Source organism: Pleurodeles waltl, chromosome 4_1 (genome assembly GCF_031143425.1).
Source record: "Pleurodeles waltl isolate 20211129_DDA chromosome 4_1, aPleWal1.hap1.20221129, whole genome shotgun sequence".
NCBI classification, from domain to species: Eukaryota; Metazoa; Chordata; class Amphibia; order Caudata; family Salamandridae; genus Pleurodeles; species Pleurodeles waltl.
The window spans coordinates 588,521,208-588,537,689 of record NC_090442.1 but is presented as its reverse complement, the minus strand read 5'-3'; the positions used below and the strand labels follow the sequence as shown (position 1 = coordinate 588,537,689).

The 16,482-nt window shown below is 46.4% G+C and overlaps 1 protein-coding gene across 1 annotated transcript in view; it reads left to right on the top strand.

The window, feature by feature from the left end:
• The window catches only part of WASHC4 (WASH complex subunit 4), a 923,504-nt gene that overhangs the window by 377,046 nt on the left and 529,976 nt on the right, over positions 1-16,482 (top strand). The window contains exon 19 of the mRNA XM_069228973.1: positions 2,560-2,665. Coding sequence (XP_069085074.1) covers positions 2,560-2,665 — 106 coding nt within the window. The remainder of the gene's footprint in view (positions 1-2,559; positions 2,666-16,482) is intronic.

Here is a 16,482-nt window from a genome sequence, read left to right as displayed (position 1 = left end):
GGTCCACGAATGGGAAATTCACCCCCAAATACTGAACACTTATTTCAAACTCTGGGGAACACCTCAGATAGACTTGTTTGCGACAAGGGAGAACGCAAAATGCCAAAACTTCGCATCCAGATACCCACACAAACAATCCCAAGGCAATGCCCTATGGATGAACTGGTCAGGGATATTTGCTTACGCTTTTCCTCCTCTCCCTCTCCTTCCTTACCTGGTAAACAAACTCAGTCAAAGCAAACTCAAACTCATATTGATAGCACCAACTTGGGCAAGGCAACCCTGGTACACAACGCTGCTAGACCTATCAGTGGTACCCTGCATCAAATTGCCCAACAGGCCAGATCTGTTGACACAGCACAACCAAAAGATCAGACACCCAGATCCAGCATCGCTGAATCTAGCAATCTGGCTCCTGAAATCCTAGAATTCGGGCACTTACAACTTACCCAAGAATGTATGGAAGTCATAAAACAAGCAAGAAGGCCATCCACCAGGCACTGCTATGCAAGTAAATGGAAGAGGTTTGTTTGCTACTGCCATATTAATCAAATACAACCATTACACACAACTCCAGAACATGTAGTGGGTTACTTGCTTCACTTACAAAAATCTAACCTAGCTTTCTCTTCCATTAAGATTCACCTTGCAGCAATATCTGCATACCTGCAGACTACCTATTCAACTTCCCTATATAAAATACCAGTCATTAAAGCATTCATGGAGGGCCTTAGGAGAATTATACCACCAAGAACACTACCTGTTCCTTCATGGAACCTAAATGTTGTCCTAACTAGACTTATGGGTCCACCTTTTGAACCCATGCACTCCTGCGACATACAGTTCCTAACCTGGAAGGTGGCATTTCTCATCGCCATTACTTCCCTGAGAAGAGTAAGCGAGATTCAGGCGTTTACTATACAGGAACCTTTTATACAACTACACAAAAATAAAGTCGTCCTAAGGACCAATCCTAAATTTTTGCCAAAGGTTATTTCACCGTTCCATCTAAATCAAACAGTGGAACTTCCGGTGTTCTTTCCACAGCCAGATACCGTAGCTGAAAGGGCACTACATACATTAGATGTCAAAAGAGCATTAATGTATTACATTGACAGAACAAAGAACATCAGAAAGACTAAACAACTCTTTATTGCATTTCAAAAACCTCATGCAGGAAACCCAATTTCAAAACAAGGTATAGCCAGATGGATAGTTAAATGCATCCAAATCTGCTACCTTAAAGCTAAACGACAGCTGCCCATTACACCAAGGGCACACTCAACCAGAAAAAAAGGTGCTACCATGGCCTTTCTAGGAAACATCCCAATGCAAGAAATATGTAAGGCAGCCACATGGTCTACGCCTCACACATTCACCAAGCACTACTGTGTAGACGTGTTATCCGCACAACAAGCCACAGTAGGTCAAGCTGTATTAAGGACATTATTTCAGACTACTTCCACTCCTACAGGCTGATCCACCGCTTTTGGGGAAATAACTGCTTACTAGTCTATTGCAGAACATGCGTATCTACAGCGACAGATGCCATCGAACTGAAAATGTCACTTACCCAGTGTACATCTGTTCGTGGCATCAGTCGCAGTAGATTCGCATGTGCCCACCCGCCTCCCCGGGAGCCTGTAGCAGTTTGGAAGTTACCTTCAATTATTTATATATGTATCATCTCAACCTTAAATAAGTGCATACTTAGTCACTCCATTGCATGGGCACTATTACTACAATTCAACTCCTACCTCACCCTCTGCGGGGAAAAACAATCGAGGATGGAGTCGACGCCCATGCGCAATGGAGACAAAAGGAGGAGTCACTCGGTCCCGTGACTCGAAAGACTTCTTCGAAGAAAAACAACTTGTAACACTCCGGCCCAACACCAGATGGCGAGCTATTGCAGAACATGCGAATCTACTGCGACTGATGCCACGAACAGATGTACACTGGGTAAGTGACATTTTCATTTTGTTCTTTTTTGGCCCTCAATCAAAGACTCTATGTGATCCCAAACAAGCATTTCAGCCACAGCACTTCTAGTAGGGTGAGTAGATGACTACCAACACTGGGTCAGCTCATTTCCATCCCTGGGCTTCCATTTACTGGTTATTTGCAGTACATGTTGCTCATCTCAACTGAGTAAAGTATGTTATGATAAGGTTTAGTAGTGTCCAACTTCATATGAGCAAACCAAACCAATGGAGCAAGGATGCCATAAAACATTACCTGAAATGATTGCATTGTCTTAAGGCTACCCTCCAGTGGATAAATCAGAGATACGTTCTCTAATGAATACATTATGTTAATTAGGTAATCCATCTGTCAGGCTCTCATTAAAGTTGTTGTTCCACTTCAAATTGTCCCATGAACCAGTAATAGTTTGTCTTGAAGCCTACAACAGCCCCATTAAAGCAAGTCAGTGTGAGCGGGGTGAATGTCTGCAGTATACTGTTGGGATGTAATCAGAAGCGTGCATTTATTGCTTGAACATTCTTTTTTTTTTTTTTTTAACTTATTTTAATGTGATTATATCTATTTTCCACTTAGAGTTCGAATCCAATGCGATTGCTGCTTTTTGTATTGGCATCGAGCAATCTTCCCGATTTATTTGGATGATGTGTATGAAAATGCAGTTGATGCAGCCAGATTACATGTAAGTTAAGTATCTTATGATATTATTTAATAATAGAACAATGTTCTAATTCTGTAACATGACACAGCTTTGGTTGCAAATGTAGTTTTGCACTTAAAACAATATTGCAAAGCTTTTTAGCTGTTCATGACTGCGGAACCAAAGAATTAGTATTGAAAATTGCGTGTAGTGCATGATTAAACATTATAGAGAGGACTGTTAACAATTTGTAAACCCTAGCATAAGAAGATGAGTTTAATAATTGATAACTATGCAATTGTCTTTTGATACATGTCTTTTGATACGTACTTTTAGTCAAATCTTGTATAAATTGAAATAATGAATTTGGCTGAGAGGTTATATGTCAGATGTATAGCTCCACGCTGAACTTAATTTATTTAAAAATCTAAAGGGAGTTATGCCCTACCTTAAATCCTTTCTTCCCTGAATGGATTCAGTCTATTTAGACTTTAACGCTCTGTGTTCAAATCCTCTTTTCTAGCTCCTCCTTCCAGGGTGTCTGTGGCTTGATCAATCTGTCAGACTCCACACAGGTGTCAACGGAGACTACAAAAGATGTGTAAAGGTGGCTGCTCAACCACAATTGGTCCTGCGGCAGACTCCTCTCACTACCACACCTGGAGCTAACTACCTGGCTCTCAATCAAAGAGTACCAGTCAGAGGGTAGAGGCATGTATCTTAGAGCCGTGCGACCACTTGTGGTTGTGGAAATGAGGTGTGTGCCGAGGTGCGCCAGGAAGGCAGTGAAACTCATGTTGAAGGCTGTAGTGGCCAGCATCGAAATTCAAAAATAACTCTGATGTGGAAAAATTGAAGATTGGGGGCCCCATCAAAATTGAAAGGAAACAACTTTCAGAAGAAGAAGTATCCATAAGGCCTGCAAAAGTAGCAAAAAAACATTGAAGGTGTATTTTCACCATTATTTTCCCCATTTCATGTTTCCGCGCAACTAACAGTCATGAGGGATGTAGCATTGCTGGGTTGAGGGGGATATCTCGGAGAGTTGGAGATCAAAGGACTCTGATCTCTGGTGCTCACCTGCACATCAGCTTGCTGGAGCTCCGTGTGATGCGCTTGGCACTGTAGGTGGTCCTCCCAACCATCAAGAGGGAATGGGTACAGGTGCTGAAAGACAACACAATCGCCATGTGGTACTGCATCAAACATGGAGGTGTGGGCTAGTGGGTCCTGTACTAGGAAGTCATACACCTCTGGAAGTGGCTCACCGCTCAGGCATTTTCCTGATAGCATAGCATCTGACAAGACCTTTGAACTTCATGGCAGATGAAGTCAGCAGCTGTTGATAAGCAGACCACGAGTGGCAATTACACTCAGAGGTGGCACAGGGCATCTTCCAGCAGTGAGGAGAAACCAGGCTCTATTTGCCACTGCAGAGAACAAGCAGTTCAACTGAAGAGCTAGGCCTTGAGGTCCTTTCGAAACTGCTTCATGGATGAGGTCTGTCTGAATCTGAGAGGTAGGATGTGGAGGTTCCTCGTCCGTGACATATTGTAAGGTGTAATACTTATAGAAATTGTCCAAGTGGGATAGTGTATGTCTCCACAATGTCCTGGAATGTCATGAGGGCACCCTCCAGGTATAAATCCCCCGTGTAGATGATTCCAGCTGCCTTTCAGAGGTCAAGGTCGGCAGCCCATATCATTCCTCTCAGTTTAGGTAGATCCCAGACAGGAATAATCAATGAGTATGGAAGGCAGGGGCCCTTGGGAGGAACAAAACAGCCCCAACACAAGTGGGCTACCTTCATCTGGTGCGAATAAGTCGGACAGCCAAGTATAAACACTCCAGACTGCCTAGCATTGCTCGAAATGGTGCCAAAGGCCTTGTGTGGTGCGGGGTTGGATGCATGGAGGTGAATGCATTGTTGCTCTTTCGGCATGCAATATCTCCTGTAGTGACTGTGATGAGTAGGTTTTTCTTGTCATCTCCTGTTGAGAACAGAGCACTTTGGTATCCCTTTTAACTACTGCGAGTTTGAAAATGTGCAAAATGACCTTGAAGCCCCATCCTTTTGGCCAAAGACCCTATGTGGTGTGGGGTTGGGTGGCTACAGGAGGTTGGCTGCACCACCAACCCCACCCATGCATGGCCAAATGCCTTGTGTGGTGTGGGGTTGGATGCATGGGAGGGAGGGAGGCCAACTCCTTTGGCCATGTACGGCATGGGGCTGGATGCATGCAGGTAGGGTGGCAGTATGTGTGGGGTTAGGAGTAGGTCTTGAGGCCAACCGCCCACCACAAACGGCCAAAGGCCATGTACAGCATGGAGCTGGATGCATGTGGGGGTTGGACGCAGTTTTTAAAAAAAACTTTAAAAAACCATAGAAACCATAACTATAGATATTTACTGAAAAAAAACAAAGGTTACAGGGGTGTTGTTGTTGGGTTCTGAATGTACACGCACAGAACCATACAAATCCAGCTGTTATAGTTATTTCAAGAAACTAACTCGTGCCTTAAGATAACTATAACTCGGGCCCTCGCCATGCACAGGTAATTACCCTACATAATTGGGTTGGTGCGCAAGAAAAAGAAAGCTGCAGAGCACTGCCTCAGTCATGTTCAGCTCTCTGTGTCAATCCCACTTCAGTGATCACAGACTGATGGGCAGTCGCCTTTATAAAAAATAACAGCACAGGGAATGCTCTGTTCCCCGAATACATTTTGACACTTCTGGATGATTGTTTATTTGAGCAGTGCCTACCCAAAGAACCATGTGCCACATAGATCCCTGAGCACTAGCTCAGCTATTTCATTCATGATTGAAGAAGTTGCTTTGCTACCTTAACTATCATTTTATTTAAAAAAAAAAAAAATCCCTGTGCCTGCAAGTAGTGATCACTAATTATTAAAATATATTGCAATATAGCACACTCACTGCACCACTACAATAAAGTACACCCAGAATGGCCCATAGGGCCTTAAGAAGCATAACTAATGTGTTTTAGTATGGTGATATGAGCACTAGCTCTAAAATGCATTACTCGAACTCCTGATTTGTGGTATTTGACAGAACTGGTTATGATGATTTAGCATGTTTTATTGATCAGTGTACGAATGTAAACATTAATCAAATTCTATATGCAAGTAGTAAAGTGAATACCCGGATACCAAAGACTTTTGTGAACCCACTTCATAACTTTAAATATTTTTAAAAAAATGTTCAACCTAATATTTTTTTTCATTATGTTTTTTTGGATTCATGGACTCTGAGCCTTGAATCATCCTGATGTGTACTTCCTATTCTGGGCTTTACGGAGGATCCGCAGATTCTGTGTGATTTTTAACCACCTAAAACATTAAGTGTGACTAAAACATTGTTGTCTGAGGTAATGGTTTATTAAAATTACATACAAACTGATTTCCAATCAGTAATATGGGATCAGAAAGTTGTTTTAATATACATCTCCAGATTTGCAGTCACATGACAGATCTGCAAATCCCATGTGACTCAGGAACATATGGATTTCCTTGGTTAAAACACCTGTCAACCTTTTGTAGAGGAAATGTACTCATTCTTTTCTCTTTTGGGTTTGTCTGCTAGAATTCACACCTTACAGATACACAGGGACACTTTGCATTGGTGTTACCTTTTTTTTTTTTTTTTTTTTTACAATGGCATCTGCTCAGAATTCAGAGTAGGAGTAGCAAAGAGGCCATTCTTCCTAAGAAGAAGAAGCACCAAAAAAACTGAATCTTTGGCTTGGAAGTTCCTCACTATACCACCTGGAGAGAAGGTGATTCTAAAGGTGATGCAGTGCAAACTTTGCAACAAAAAAACTTTCAAGGGGACTTTGCGGAAATACTCCTATGGCACAAGTAGTATGCTAAAGCATTTAAAAACAATTCACCCTCGCAAGAGCTGAATTGGAGCGTGGCACGCCACACGCCTCTACATATGGTGCAGCTCAGGTTGCGCCTGGGGTTCCAGTGCTGGCTGCAGGTGTTGCATATCTACCTGCAGAAGCTCCGGAGATCCCCAAAACTGGAACATTCTGCACAGTGTGCAAGAACGTGCTTGCTGTTTCTGGTGAGCAGTCCGTCCCTGAGGCTGTAAAAAGCCATACGTTTTTTTTTTTTAACTTGTTGCTCGGGTTCTGTGCGTTTTGTTGACAGTTTATTTTGTACAGTTGCCATTTAAAAAAAAAAAGAAGAAAAAAAAAAACCTCAAAAAAGGTCCAAAAGACAAAAAAAACAATTTCCTAAAACAAAAAAAAGATTCTTGTTAGAACCGTGTTTTCTAGTTTAAAGGAAGAAAAACTATATATCTGTTAGAGACTTCTAGTTGCAGATTCCACACCTTAGAATTTCCCCCAAGCGTCAGACCGGATCCGGAGACTTTCCTTCAAGCAGTACCCTTACGCGCCGTTAGGTGGGGTTGGTCGACTCTGCGTCAGCCGTGGTCGCCGTGAAGACGTCGGGGTTGAATATAGGAACCGCCTCAGCGTGGTGATTTTAGTTCTTTTTTTTTCCACGCCATGCGCTGATCCAGAGAAGATCTACCCTGGTCATTTTTTGACCAGCCTAGACACTTTTGTCGAATTTTGTGCGTGACTGTTGGTGTGTCTAAGGATGTCCCCAAGGACCGGGTTTAAGCCTCGCAAGGATTGTCTCCGAATGATGTCGGTGATGTCGGTGATGGATCCGTATCAGGTCTGTTTGTGTGTCTGGAGCGTGACCATGACCCAAAGTCCTGTTCCAAGTGCCGGGCCATGCACCAGAAGGCTTTGAGGGAGCAGTCCCTAGAGCTAATGGCGGCCCGGCGCTTGACTACGCATCGCTCCCGGTCTTGTTCGAGAGGAAGATCTCAAACCGGCTGCGGAGTCATCGAAGAAGGCCAGGCATTCCTCAACTTCACCCCGTCGCTCGGACGATGTGACACGAGAAGAGCATCAATGCTGTAGGCCTCCATCTGTTCAGCATACTACTAGGTCCGCTCCATGCCTCCCCGACTTAAAGGGAGCCAGAGCGACCCCTGCTCAACTAAAATAATTTTATGAGGACTTGTGCCTCATTTTTGGGCAGCCCGGAGCATCTGCTTCAAAGCCTCTCTTTCCATTCAATAAAGCCCCCACCGATGACCTTCTGGGTACCTGGCCCAAACCCAGCACTGAGGCTCCTGTGACTAGGGCAATCGCTCACCGCCATTGGCCCACTCTGAACGACCCTCAATTCCTGACCGAACACCCCACGCCTGAGAGCTTCGACATTAAGGCATCTTCGTCATCTGGCGCATTCCCTTGGAAACCAGGAGCCAACCCCAGTACAAAGGAAAACACTTATACACAGGTGAGGACTGATAGTACACTTACCAGACACAATAACTCAAGAGGAAACAGTAAGAGAAGGAACAAACTAGGAAGCACAGGCAGGAACAGGGAAAAGGCTCAGACTTAAGCAGAACAGGACTGGAACACAATCCATAAAGGGGTCTGGTACACAAAGGAATCGAACTCCAATGCACGATGAGGAGCTTCAGGAAATGGCAGCTTGTAAGCAGTTCCAGGCAGCAGCAAGCCTAGGGCGGAGTCACGTGGCTGGGCTGCACAAGAGAGGTCACAGGTGTGTGCAGTTTCAGACTCTCAAGTCCTGGAGGAGAGAATCCAGTAAAAAGGAGCAACCGGACTTTTTCCATTGGAAGCAATAGACAGAAGATTACAGGTCTTACCGACTACCAGGCAGTGCATTATGGGACCTGAAGTTCGCGGGATCAAATGTAGTTCTTCTATAGCATGCCATTTTAAAAAGGGAAGCAAACAGAAGTCAGAAAAGGACTCTGGGTGAGTGTTAATGATGATTCCCAGGCTACATATAGTCCATTACAGTGCCCCCTAGAGATGGGACGGCAGAGATGTAACATCTTAGGCCGTTATACCCACTCCTAGTGGGGCACGGTTGCGCAAGTTCTGCCACAGATCCCGGAGAAGGCCTATGCAATCATCTCCCAGACTGTTGCCGACGGGAGGGACATGGACACGTTCACCATTCGATGTGGGCTGGACACGACCAACTCTCTGGATAGATTGGTTGCGTCGACAGTGGCATTACGATGCCACGCCTGGTTGAGAACTTCCAATTTTTCAAGGGATGTCCAGCAGACCCTCATGGACATGCCCTTTGATGGCTCTCATCTTTTTATAGATAAGGAGGACTCGGTGCTGGAGAGATTTAAGGACTCCCGGGCTACGGCTTGGTCCCTTGGACTTTCCATCACCCCCTATCCACAACAGTCCATCTATCGCCCCTTTCGTGGCCACAGGAGGGGTTCCCTGCCACATCCCTTTTCCAGCCATTGTGCCACGCATGCCGTTCAGCCTCTGTGTGGCGGGAGATTCAGAATCCCATGAGCTCCTGGGACAGTGACCCAGAGGTCTGCCCAGTCCACTCCTGCTGCAGTCTCCAAACCTTCCTAGTGTGTCCCCCCACCTCTGCCCAGTTGGTGGCAGGATATGCCATCACCTGCCCCACTGGGAATCCATTGCGACAGACAGGTGGGTTTTGCAGATTGTCAGAAGGGGCTACTGCCTCCCGTTCGAGACTTCCCCTCCGGCAATGCCTTCATCTTTTGGCCAACTGACGGAGGAACACTTGGCACTTCTCTGCGAAGATGTTGCAACTCTCTTGGCCAAGGGGGCCATAGAGAGGGTTCCTGCACCGGAAGTAGGCTGTTGTTGTTATTCCTGCTACTTCCTGCTGCCCAAAAAAAACGTGGCTTACGTCCTAACCTTGATCTCAGGGCCTTCAATCTCTTCCTCAGGAAGAAGAAGTTCAAAATGCTCACCTTGGCTCAAGTCCTTCTGTCTTGGACCCAGGAGACTGGATGATGGCCTTGGATTTGCACAATGCTTATTTTCATATCCTTGTCTTGCCTGCCCACAGGTGTTATGTACAATTCATTGTAGGTCACAAGCACTTTCAGTTTACTGTGCTCAAAGCTCCTCTGCGCAGGTCGGGAATTTCAGTATTTTCCTACCTCGACGACTGGCTGTTGAAGGCAGACACGCTCCTGATAGTCGTCAGACTACGGCGAACTTCCTGCACATGGTGGGGTTCATTATTAACATGCCAAAGCCACACCTGAACCCCTCTGAGGGGGCTCCCTTTCATCGGATCTGTCCTGGACACAGCGCAGTTTCAAGATGCAAAGAAAAGAGCAAAACCAGGGCACTCCTCAAAACAAAAGTAATCAGTCCGTGAAAGTCAAGTTGCAGAAGATGTTTTAATCCTCTATAGGGTCAGAAACGAAATAATGATCAAAAGGTATTTTTGTCCATGTAACAAAAATGGGTATAAGAGAAAACAGAAACCAGCCAACACGTGTTTCGTCCTCTCTGACTTTTTCAAGGCTCAAAAGGCTGAGGTTTGAGAGAGATAACTGTATGGAAGATACTTCGGTTGGATCTCAAAAAGTAGTCCTATAGCTGAAATGAGGGGAAATCCAATATGTTCCTCCGTAATGTTAGTGGAAATAGAAAAGTTTCCAAAATAGAAGAAATCCTATAAGAAATGTATCCGTAGTACAGGCACCAATTCACATGGAGGTCTAAAATGGACCAAACGTCTGTGTAAATACACGTCCCGCAGTCAGGGACGGGAAGCTCAGAAAAGTCCAGACACGCGCAGCGCATGATAACGCTGCCGTGGTTATTGTGACAGCGCAGTTTCATGCCTATCCTCCTGATCAGCAAGTCCGGGATATTCAGGCTATGATTCTGATGTTTCAGCCTCTATCCGGGGTTTTGGTGAGAATGACACTGAGGCTGCTGGGCCTCATGGCCTCCTGCATTCTGCTAGTGACACATGCCAGATGGCATAATCAGGCTCTGCAGTGGGACCTGAAGTTCCAGTGGGCGTTGGATCAGGGGAATCTCTCCGACAAGGTCCAGATCTCAGAAGGAACTGCAAAAGATCTGCAGGGGTGGCTTTCGAATCAGGATTGGGACAAAGGCAGATTCCTCTCCCTTCCTCAACCAGAATTTAGAATAGTGACAGGCACATCACTTCTAGGATTGGACGGCCACATGGGAGAGGCGGAAATCAGAGGCCTCTGATCTCTGGCGGAGTCCGGATTTCACATCAGTCTGCTGTAGCTCTGGGCGATCAGACTTGTGTTGAAAGCAGTCCTTCCTCTATCAAAGGGAAAGTGGTGCAGGTGTTCACGGACATCACCACCGCCATGTGGTACTGCAACAAATAGGGCAGTGTGAGGTTCTGGACCCTTTGTCAATAGGCGCTGCGCCTCTGGACATGGCTGGCATATCAGGGCATTTTTCTGGTGGTTCAGCATCTGGCGGGCTCTCTGAACCAGAGCAGATTAACTCAGCCGTTGATGCACAGTTGATCACGAATGGCGTCTCTATCCGTAGGTGGTGCAAGACCTCTTTCAGCAGGAGGGAGAGCTTTGGTTAGATCTGTTCGCCTCCGTGGAGAAAGCGTAATGTCAGCAGTTTTGTGTGTTGGAGTTTCCAAGGTGGTTCTCGCTCGGCGAAACTTAATCTCAAGTGGAGCTCAGACCTCCTGTACGCCTTTCTGCCAATCCCACTTCTTTCCAGAGTTCTAAAGAAGATGAAGAACGGCCAGGCCCAAGTCATTATTGTGGCTCTGGACTTGGCACGAAGAGTATGGTATCCAGAGATATTGAGCATGGCCACAGATCCACCGATCAGACTGCCCCTTCGGGAGGATCTTCTGTTGAAGCAGCAGGGGATGGTTCTTCACCAGAACCTGTCCAGTCTCTGCCTTCTTGCGTGGAGACTGAGCGCCGGCAGTTGACAGGTTTTGACCTTTCACCCGAAGTCTGCAATGTTATCTTGGCAGCCAGGTGTTCCTCCACCAAAACGGTATATGCGTGTCATTGGCATACATTTGTGGCATGGTGCATGGACAAGTCTGTAGATCCTCTCTCTGCCCTTCTTTCTGAGGTCCTTTTGTTCATTCTTTCCTTAGTACGTCGGGGTTCTGCCTCTGGCACTCCTAAAGGCTACTTATCTGCTGTCTCAGCTTTTCTTAGATTGCCTGATCAACCTTCTCTTTTCAAATCCCCTATTGTCGGGAGATTCCTTAAAGGTCTTTCTCATTTATATCTTCCCTCTCCATTTATTATGTCTCAGTGGGACCTCAGTCTTGTCCCCACTTACCTAATGTGTGCTCCATTTGAGACTGTTAAAGAATTGTCGTCTGTGGCTCCTTACCATCAAGACTGTCTTTCTTGTGGCTATCACCTCTGCTTGCAGAGTGAGTGAGCTTAAGGCTCCTTCTTCGAAGCCTCCATTTTTGTCTGTACACCCTGACAAAGTAGTGCTACTCAAGAGGGCCAATCCATCACTTTGCCTACTTTTTAAACACCCCCACATTCTTCTCATGAGGAGGAGAGACTGGATCAAAAAAGAGTGTTTTAGCCTAATCACCCTAAAGATTTTCAGGTTGACAATCAACTCTTTGTTGGGTATGTGGGTGCGAAGAAAGGGAAGGCGGAGCAGAAGCATACCGTCTCACGCTGGGTGCTTCTCTGCATCAAAATGTGCTACTCTTTGGCAAAGAAGCAACCTCCAGAAGGTTTGCGTGCTCACTCAACCAGAGCAACTGCTGCTACCACAGCGTTAGCAAGCGGAGTTCCTGTGCTGGACATCTGTCATGCAGCAACGTGGGCGTCCTTGCACATGTTTACTAAACATTACTGCCTGGTCTGCAGAAACTGCCATTTTGGTCTCTCTGTCCTGCAGGACCTAGTATGATTTTGGTTGACAGCCCTCCTCCGAGGATGGTATTGCTTGAGTATCTATTTTAAGGTAAGGAATCTGCAACTATAAGTCTCTATCAGATGAACAAGTTACTTACCTTCGGTAATGATTTATCTGGTAGAGACATATTGTTGCAGATTCTTTACTGACCCACCCACCCTCCCGCTTGCAAACTGATTTCTAGGGACAGGGATTCCGGTTTAGGGCCATAGCTCTGGTGCACCACTTCAGTGTTCTTCATGGCTCTGAATCTGATGTCAATGCGCCGAGGTGGAGCCTATATTCGACCCCAATGTCATCACGGCGACCACCACGCCAACAACGGATGCAGATCAACTGACACCACCTAACATTGCTCAAGGGTACTGCTGGAGGAAAAGGTAAGAAATCTGCAGCTAGAATATATCCCTACCAGATAAATTGTTAACGAAGGTAAGGTAAGTAACTTGTTCAATAGTGAATGTTTGAATACCTGTTGCTATATAGCTACATATATGTCAGTTTGTCTGGGTGTTTGAATGGGTGTTTGTATGGGTGTGTGACTGGGTGTCTGAGTGGCTGTACCAATATGTGACTGAGTGTGTGTGGCTGTATCATTGTGTGGTTGGGTGTGTGAGTGGCTTGACCAGTGTATAGCTGGTTGTGTGAGTGATTATTTTGTTTTTTTGGCTGTGTATGTCAGACAGTGTATTAGTGTGTAAATGGCTATGTGAGTGGCTGTATCAGTGTGTGGCTGAGTATATGAGTAGCTGTATCGGTGTGTATGGCTGTGTGTGAGTGGCTGTGGCAGTGGCTGTGTCAATTTGTGGCTGGGTGTGTGAACGGCTATATCAGTGTGTGAGTGGGTGTTAGTGATTGTATCGGTGTGTGACCGGGTATGTATGTCACTGTACCATTGTGTGAGTAGCTGTACCAGAGTGTGGCTGTGTTGGTGTGTGAGTGGGTGTGTTAGTGGTTGTATCTGTGTGTATGAGTGGCTGGATCGATGTGTAAGTGGCTGTATTGGTGTGTGGCTGGGTGTGTGAATGACTATCAGTGTGTGAGTGGGTGTGTGAGTAGCTGTACCAGATTGTTGCTGTATGTGTGAGTTGTGTGGGGCTGGGTGTGTGAGTGACTATTGGGGTTTAGATGGATGTGAGTGTGGCTGTAATCGTGTGTTAGCTGGTGTGTGAGTGGGTGTATGACTGTCTGTTTTGGGTTTTGGCTGCCATGTGTGTCAGTAGCTGTATCAGTGTGTGAGTGGCTGGATCAGTGTGTGAGTGGTTGTGCGAGTGGCTGCATCAGTAAGTGGCTGGGTGTGTGAGTTGCTATATCAGTGCATGAGTGTGTGTGAGTGTGTGTGAGTGATCGTATTGCTGTGTGACTGGATATATCTGTCACTGTATCAGTGTATGTTTGGGTGTGTGAGTAGCTGTACCGGAGTGGCACTGGCTGTGTCAGTGACTGTATTGGTGTGTGAGTGGTTGTATCAGTGTGGGAGTCATTGTGTGAGTGGCTGCATCAGTGAGTGGCTGGGTGTGTGGCTATTTCAATGTGTGAGTGGGTGTGTGAGTGATTGGATTTGTATGTGAGTGGGTATGTACGTCACTGTGTCGTTGTGTGAGTGGGTGTGCTGTACTGGAATGTCGCTGCATCAGTTTGTTAGTGGATGCGTGAGATGCTCCATCAGTTTGTGAGTGGATGTATCAATGTATGACTGGGTGGTTGATTGGCTGTATCGGTGTGTGTGGGTATATATGTGTGTGTGTGTGTGTGTGAGAGAGAGAGTGGCTGTATTGGTGTGTAGCTGGGTGTGTGAGCTGCTTTATCAGTGTGTGAATGGATGTGCAAGTGTGTGTATCCATGTGTGACTGGGTGTGTGAGAGTCTGTATCACTGTGTGAGTGGCAGTATGGGAGTGTAAGTGGGTGTCTGACTGTGTAAGTGAGTGTACCCGACAGTTTAATTGTTTGGAGCACATCGAAATAACTAATTAGTAAACCATATTACTCCACTAGATGGTTCTATTGATCTGTATTAAGGCAAATATGGATTAGTATTATGATTTACACAAGTACAAAACCTAGAAATTTCAGTAGTGCCAACAGGCTGGCGGTACATACCTGCACTATTTTGACATTGGCGGTTTAACCAAAGCCAAACCGTCAAGTTAGCACACCGACCACCACGGCGGTAACTACCGCCCATGGAATTTTAACCCCGCCCACCACCTTGGTTTCCGTGGTTTCTGTACCGCCACGGAAACCATGGCAAAAGGCACTATCAGTGTCAAGGAATTCCACTGATAGGGGTCTCCCCCACTCCCTTCCCAGAGCCCTCCCCAACCATCCCCCTCGCACTCCATCCCCCTCTCATATTCACACATACACACACATACATACACACACGCATACACATAATCACCCACTCATGCATACATTCATACACAATCACACCAACACTTCTGAACATACATCCAGGCACACACACTCACACGACACAACATGCACGTACACACACACAGACACACTCGTGCACACATGCATGCACGCATACACACACAGTCACACACGCACACAACACCACCACCCTCTCCTGTCAGAGAACCCGACTTACTTGCTTCCAGGGAGTCCTCTGATAGATGCAGCATTTATTAAAATCGGCAGCACAGTGCTAAGAAGTCTTTATGTTCCTCATTTAGGACAGTTGTAGGAAAGTGCCACTGTTGGAATGGTTACCCAGTTGCCTGATATTGATGCCAACTTTGACTGAGAGTGCTGGGATCCTGCTAACCAGGTTCAAGCACCAGTGTTGTTTCCCAAAATTTGTACTTTTGTTTTCACAATTGGCACACCCATGGCACACAGTTAAGCCCCTTGTAAAAGGTACCAAAGATACCACGGGCCCTGTGGTCAGGGAAGGTCTCCAAGGGCTGCAGCATGCATTATGCCACCCTGGGGGACCCCTCAACAAGCACATGCACAATGCCTTTGCACCTTGTGTGTGCTGGTGGGAAGAAAGAGACAAAGTCGACATGGCATCCCGAGCAGGGTGCCATGCCCACAAACCACTGCCTGTGGCATAGGTAAGTCACCCCTCTAGCAGGCCTTACAGCCATAAGACAGGGGCACTATATCACAGGTGAGGGCATAACTGCATTAGCAATATGCCCCTAAGGTGTCTAGGTCCATTCTTAGACATTGTAAGTGCAGGATAGCCATATAGAGTATATAGTCTGGGAGTTTGCGAAACACGAACTCCACAGTTCCATAATGGCTACACTGAATACTGGGAAATTTGGTATCAAACTTCTCAGCAGAATAAATCCACACTGATGCCAGTGTGGGATTTATTGAAAAATACACTCGGCGGGCGTCTTAGAGATGCCCCCTGTATGTTAGCCAAACTGCTACTGCAGGACTGACCAGTTTGTGCCAGTCTGCCACTTTCAGACAAGTTTCTGACCACATGGGGTGAGTGCCTTTGTGCACTCTGTGGCCAGAAAGAAGGCCTGTCCTGGGTTAAGGTTCTTCACACCTCCCCCCTGCAGGAACTGTAACATCTGGCGGTGAGCCTCAAAGGCTCAAGCCTGGTGTTACAGTGACCCAGGGCACTCCAACTAGTGGAGTTGCCCACCCCCCAGACAAAGCCCCACTTTTGGCGGCAAGTCCAGCTGGAAAATTAGGGAAAACAGGGAGGAGTGACCACCCAGCTAGGACCAACCCTAAGGTGTCCAGAGCTGAGGTGACCCTCTCCCTGCGGAATCTTCCATCTTAGTTTGGAAGATAGGGACCAATAGGGTTAGGTTTGTGTCCCTCTCCCCAAAGGGAGTGGACACAAGAAAGATGTAGCCACCCTCAGGGACAGTAGCCGCCATGGACTACCACCCTCTGACCCCTATAGCGCCCCTAAATCCAGGATTTATGGGCTCACCTGAACCCAGATCATCACATTCCTGGTGACCTCACAAGGAGAAAGAAGGGCTGCTAAGCTGAAACCCCAGCAGAGAAGAAGGAAGACTAAAACTGACTTGGCCCCAGCCCTACCGACCTGTCTCCTGCTTTAGAGAACCTGCAAAA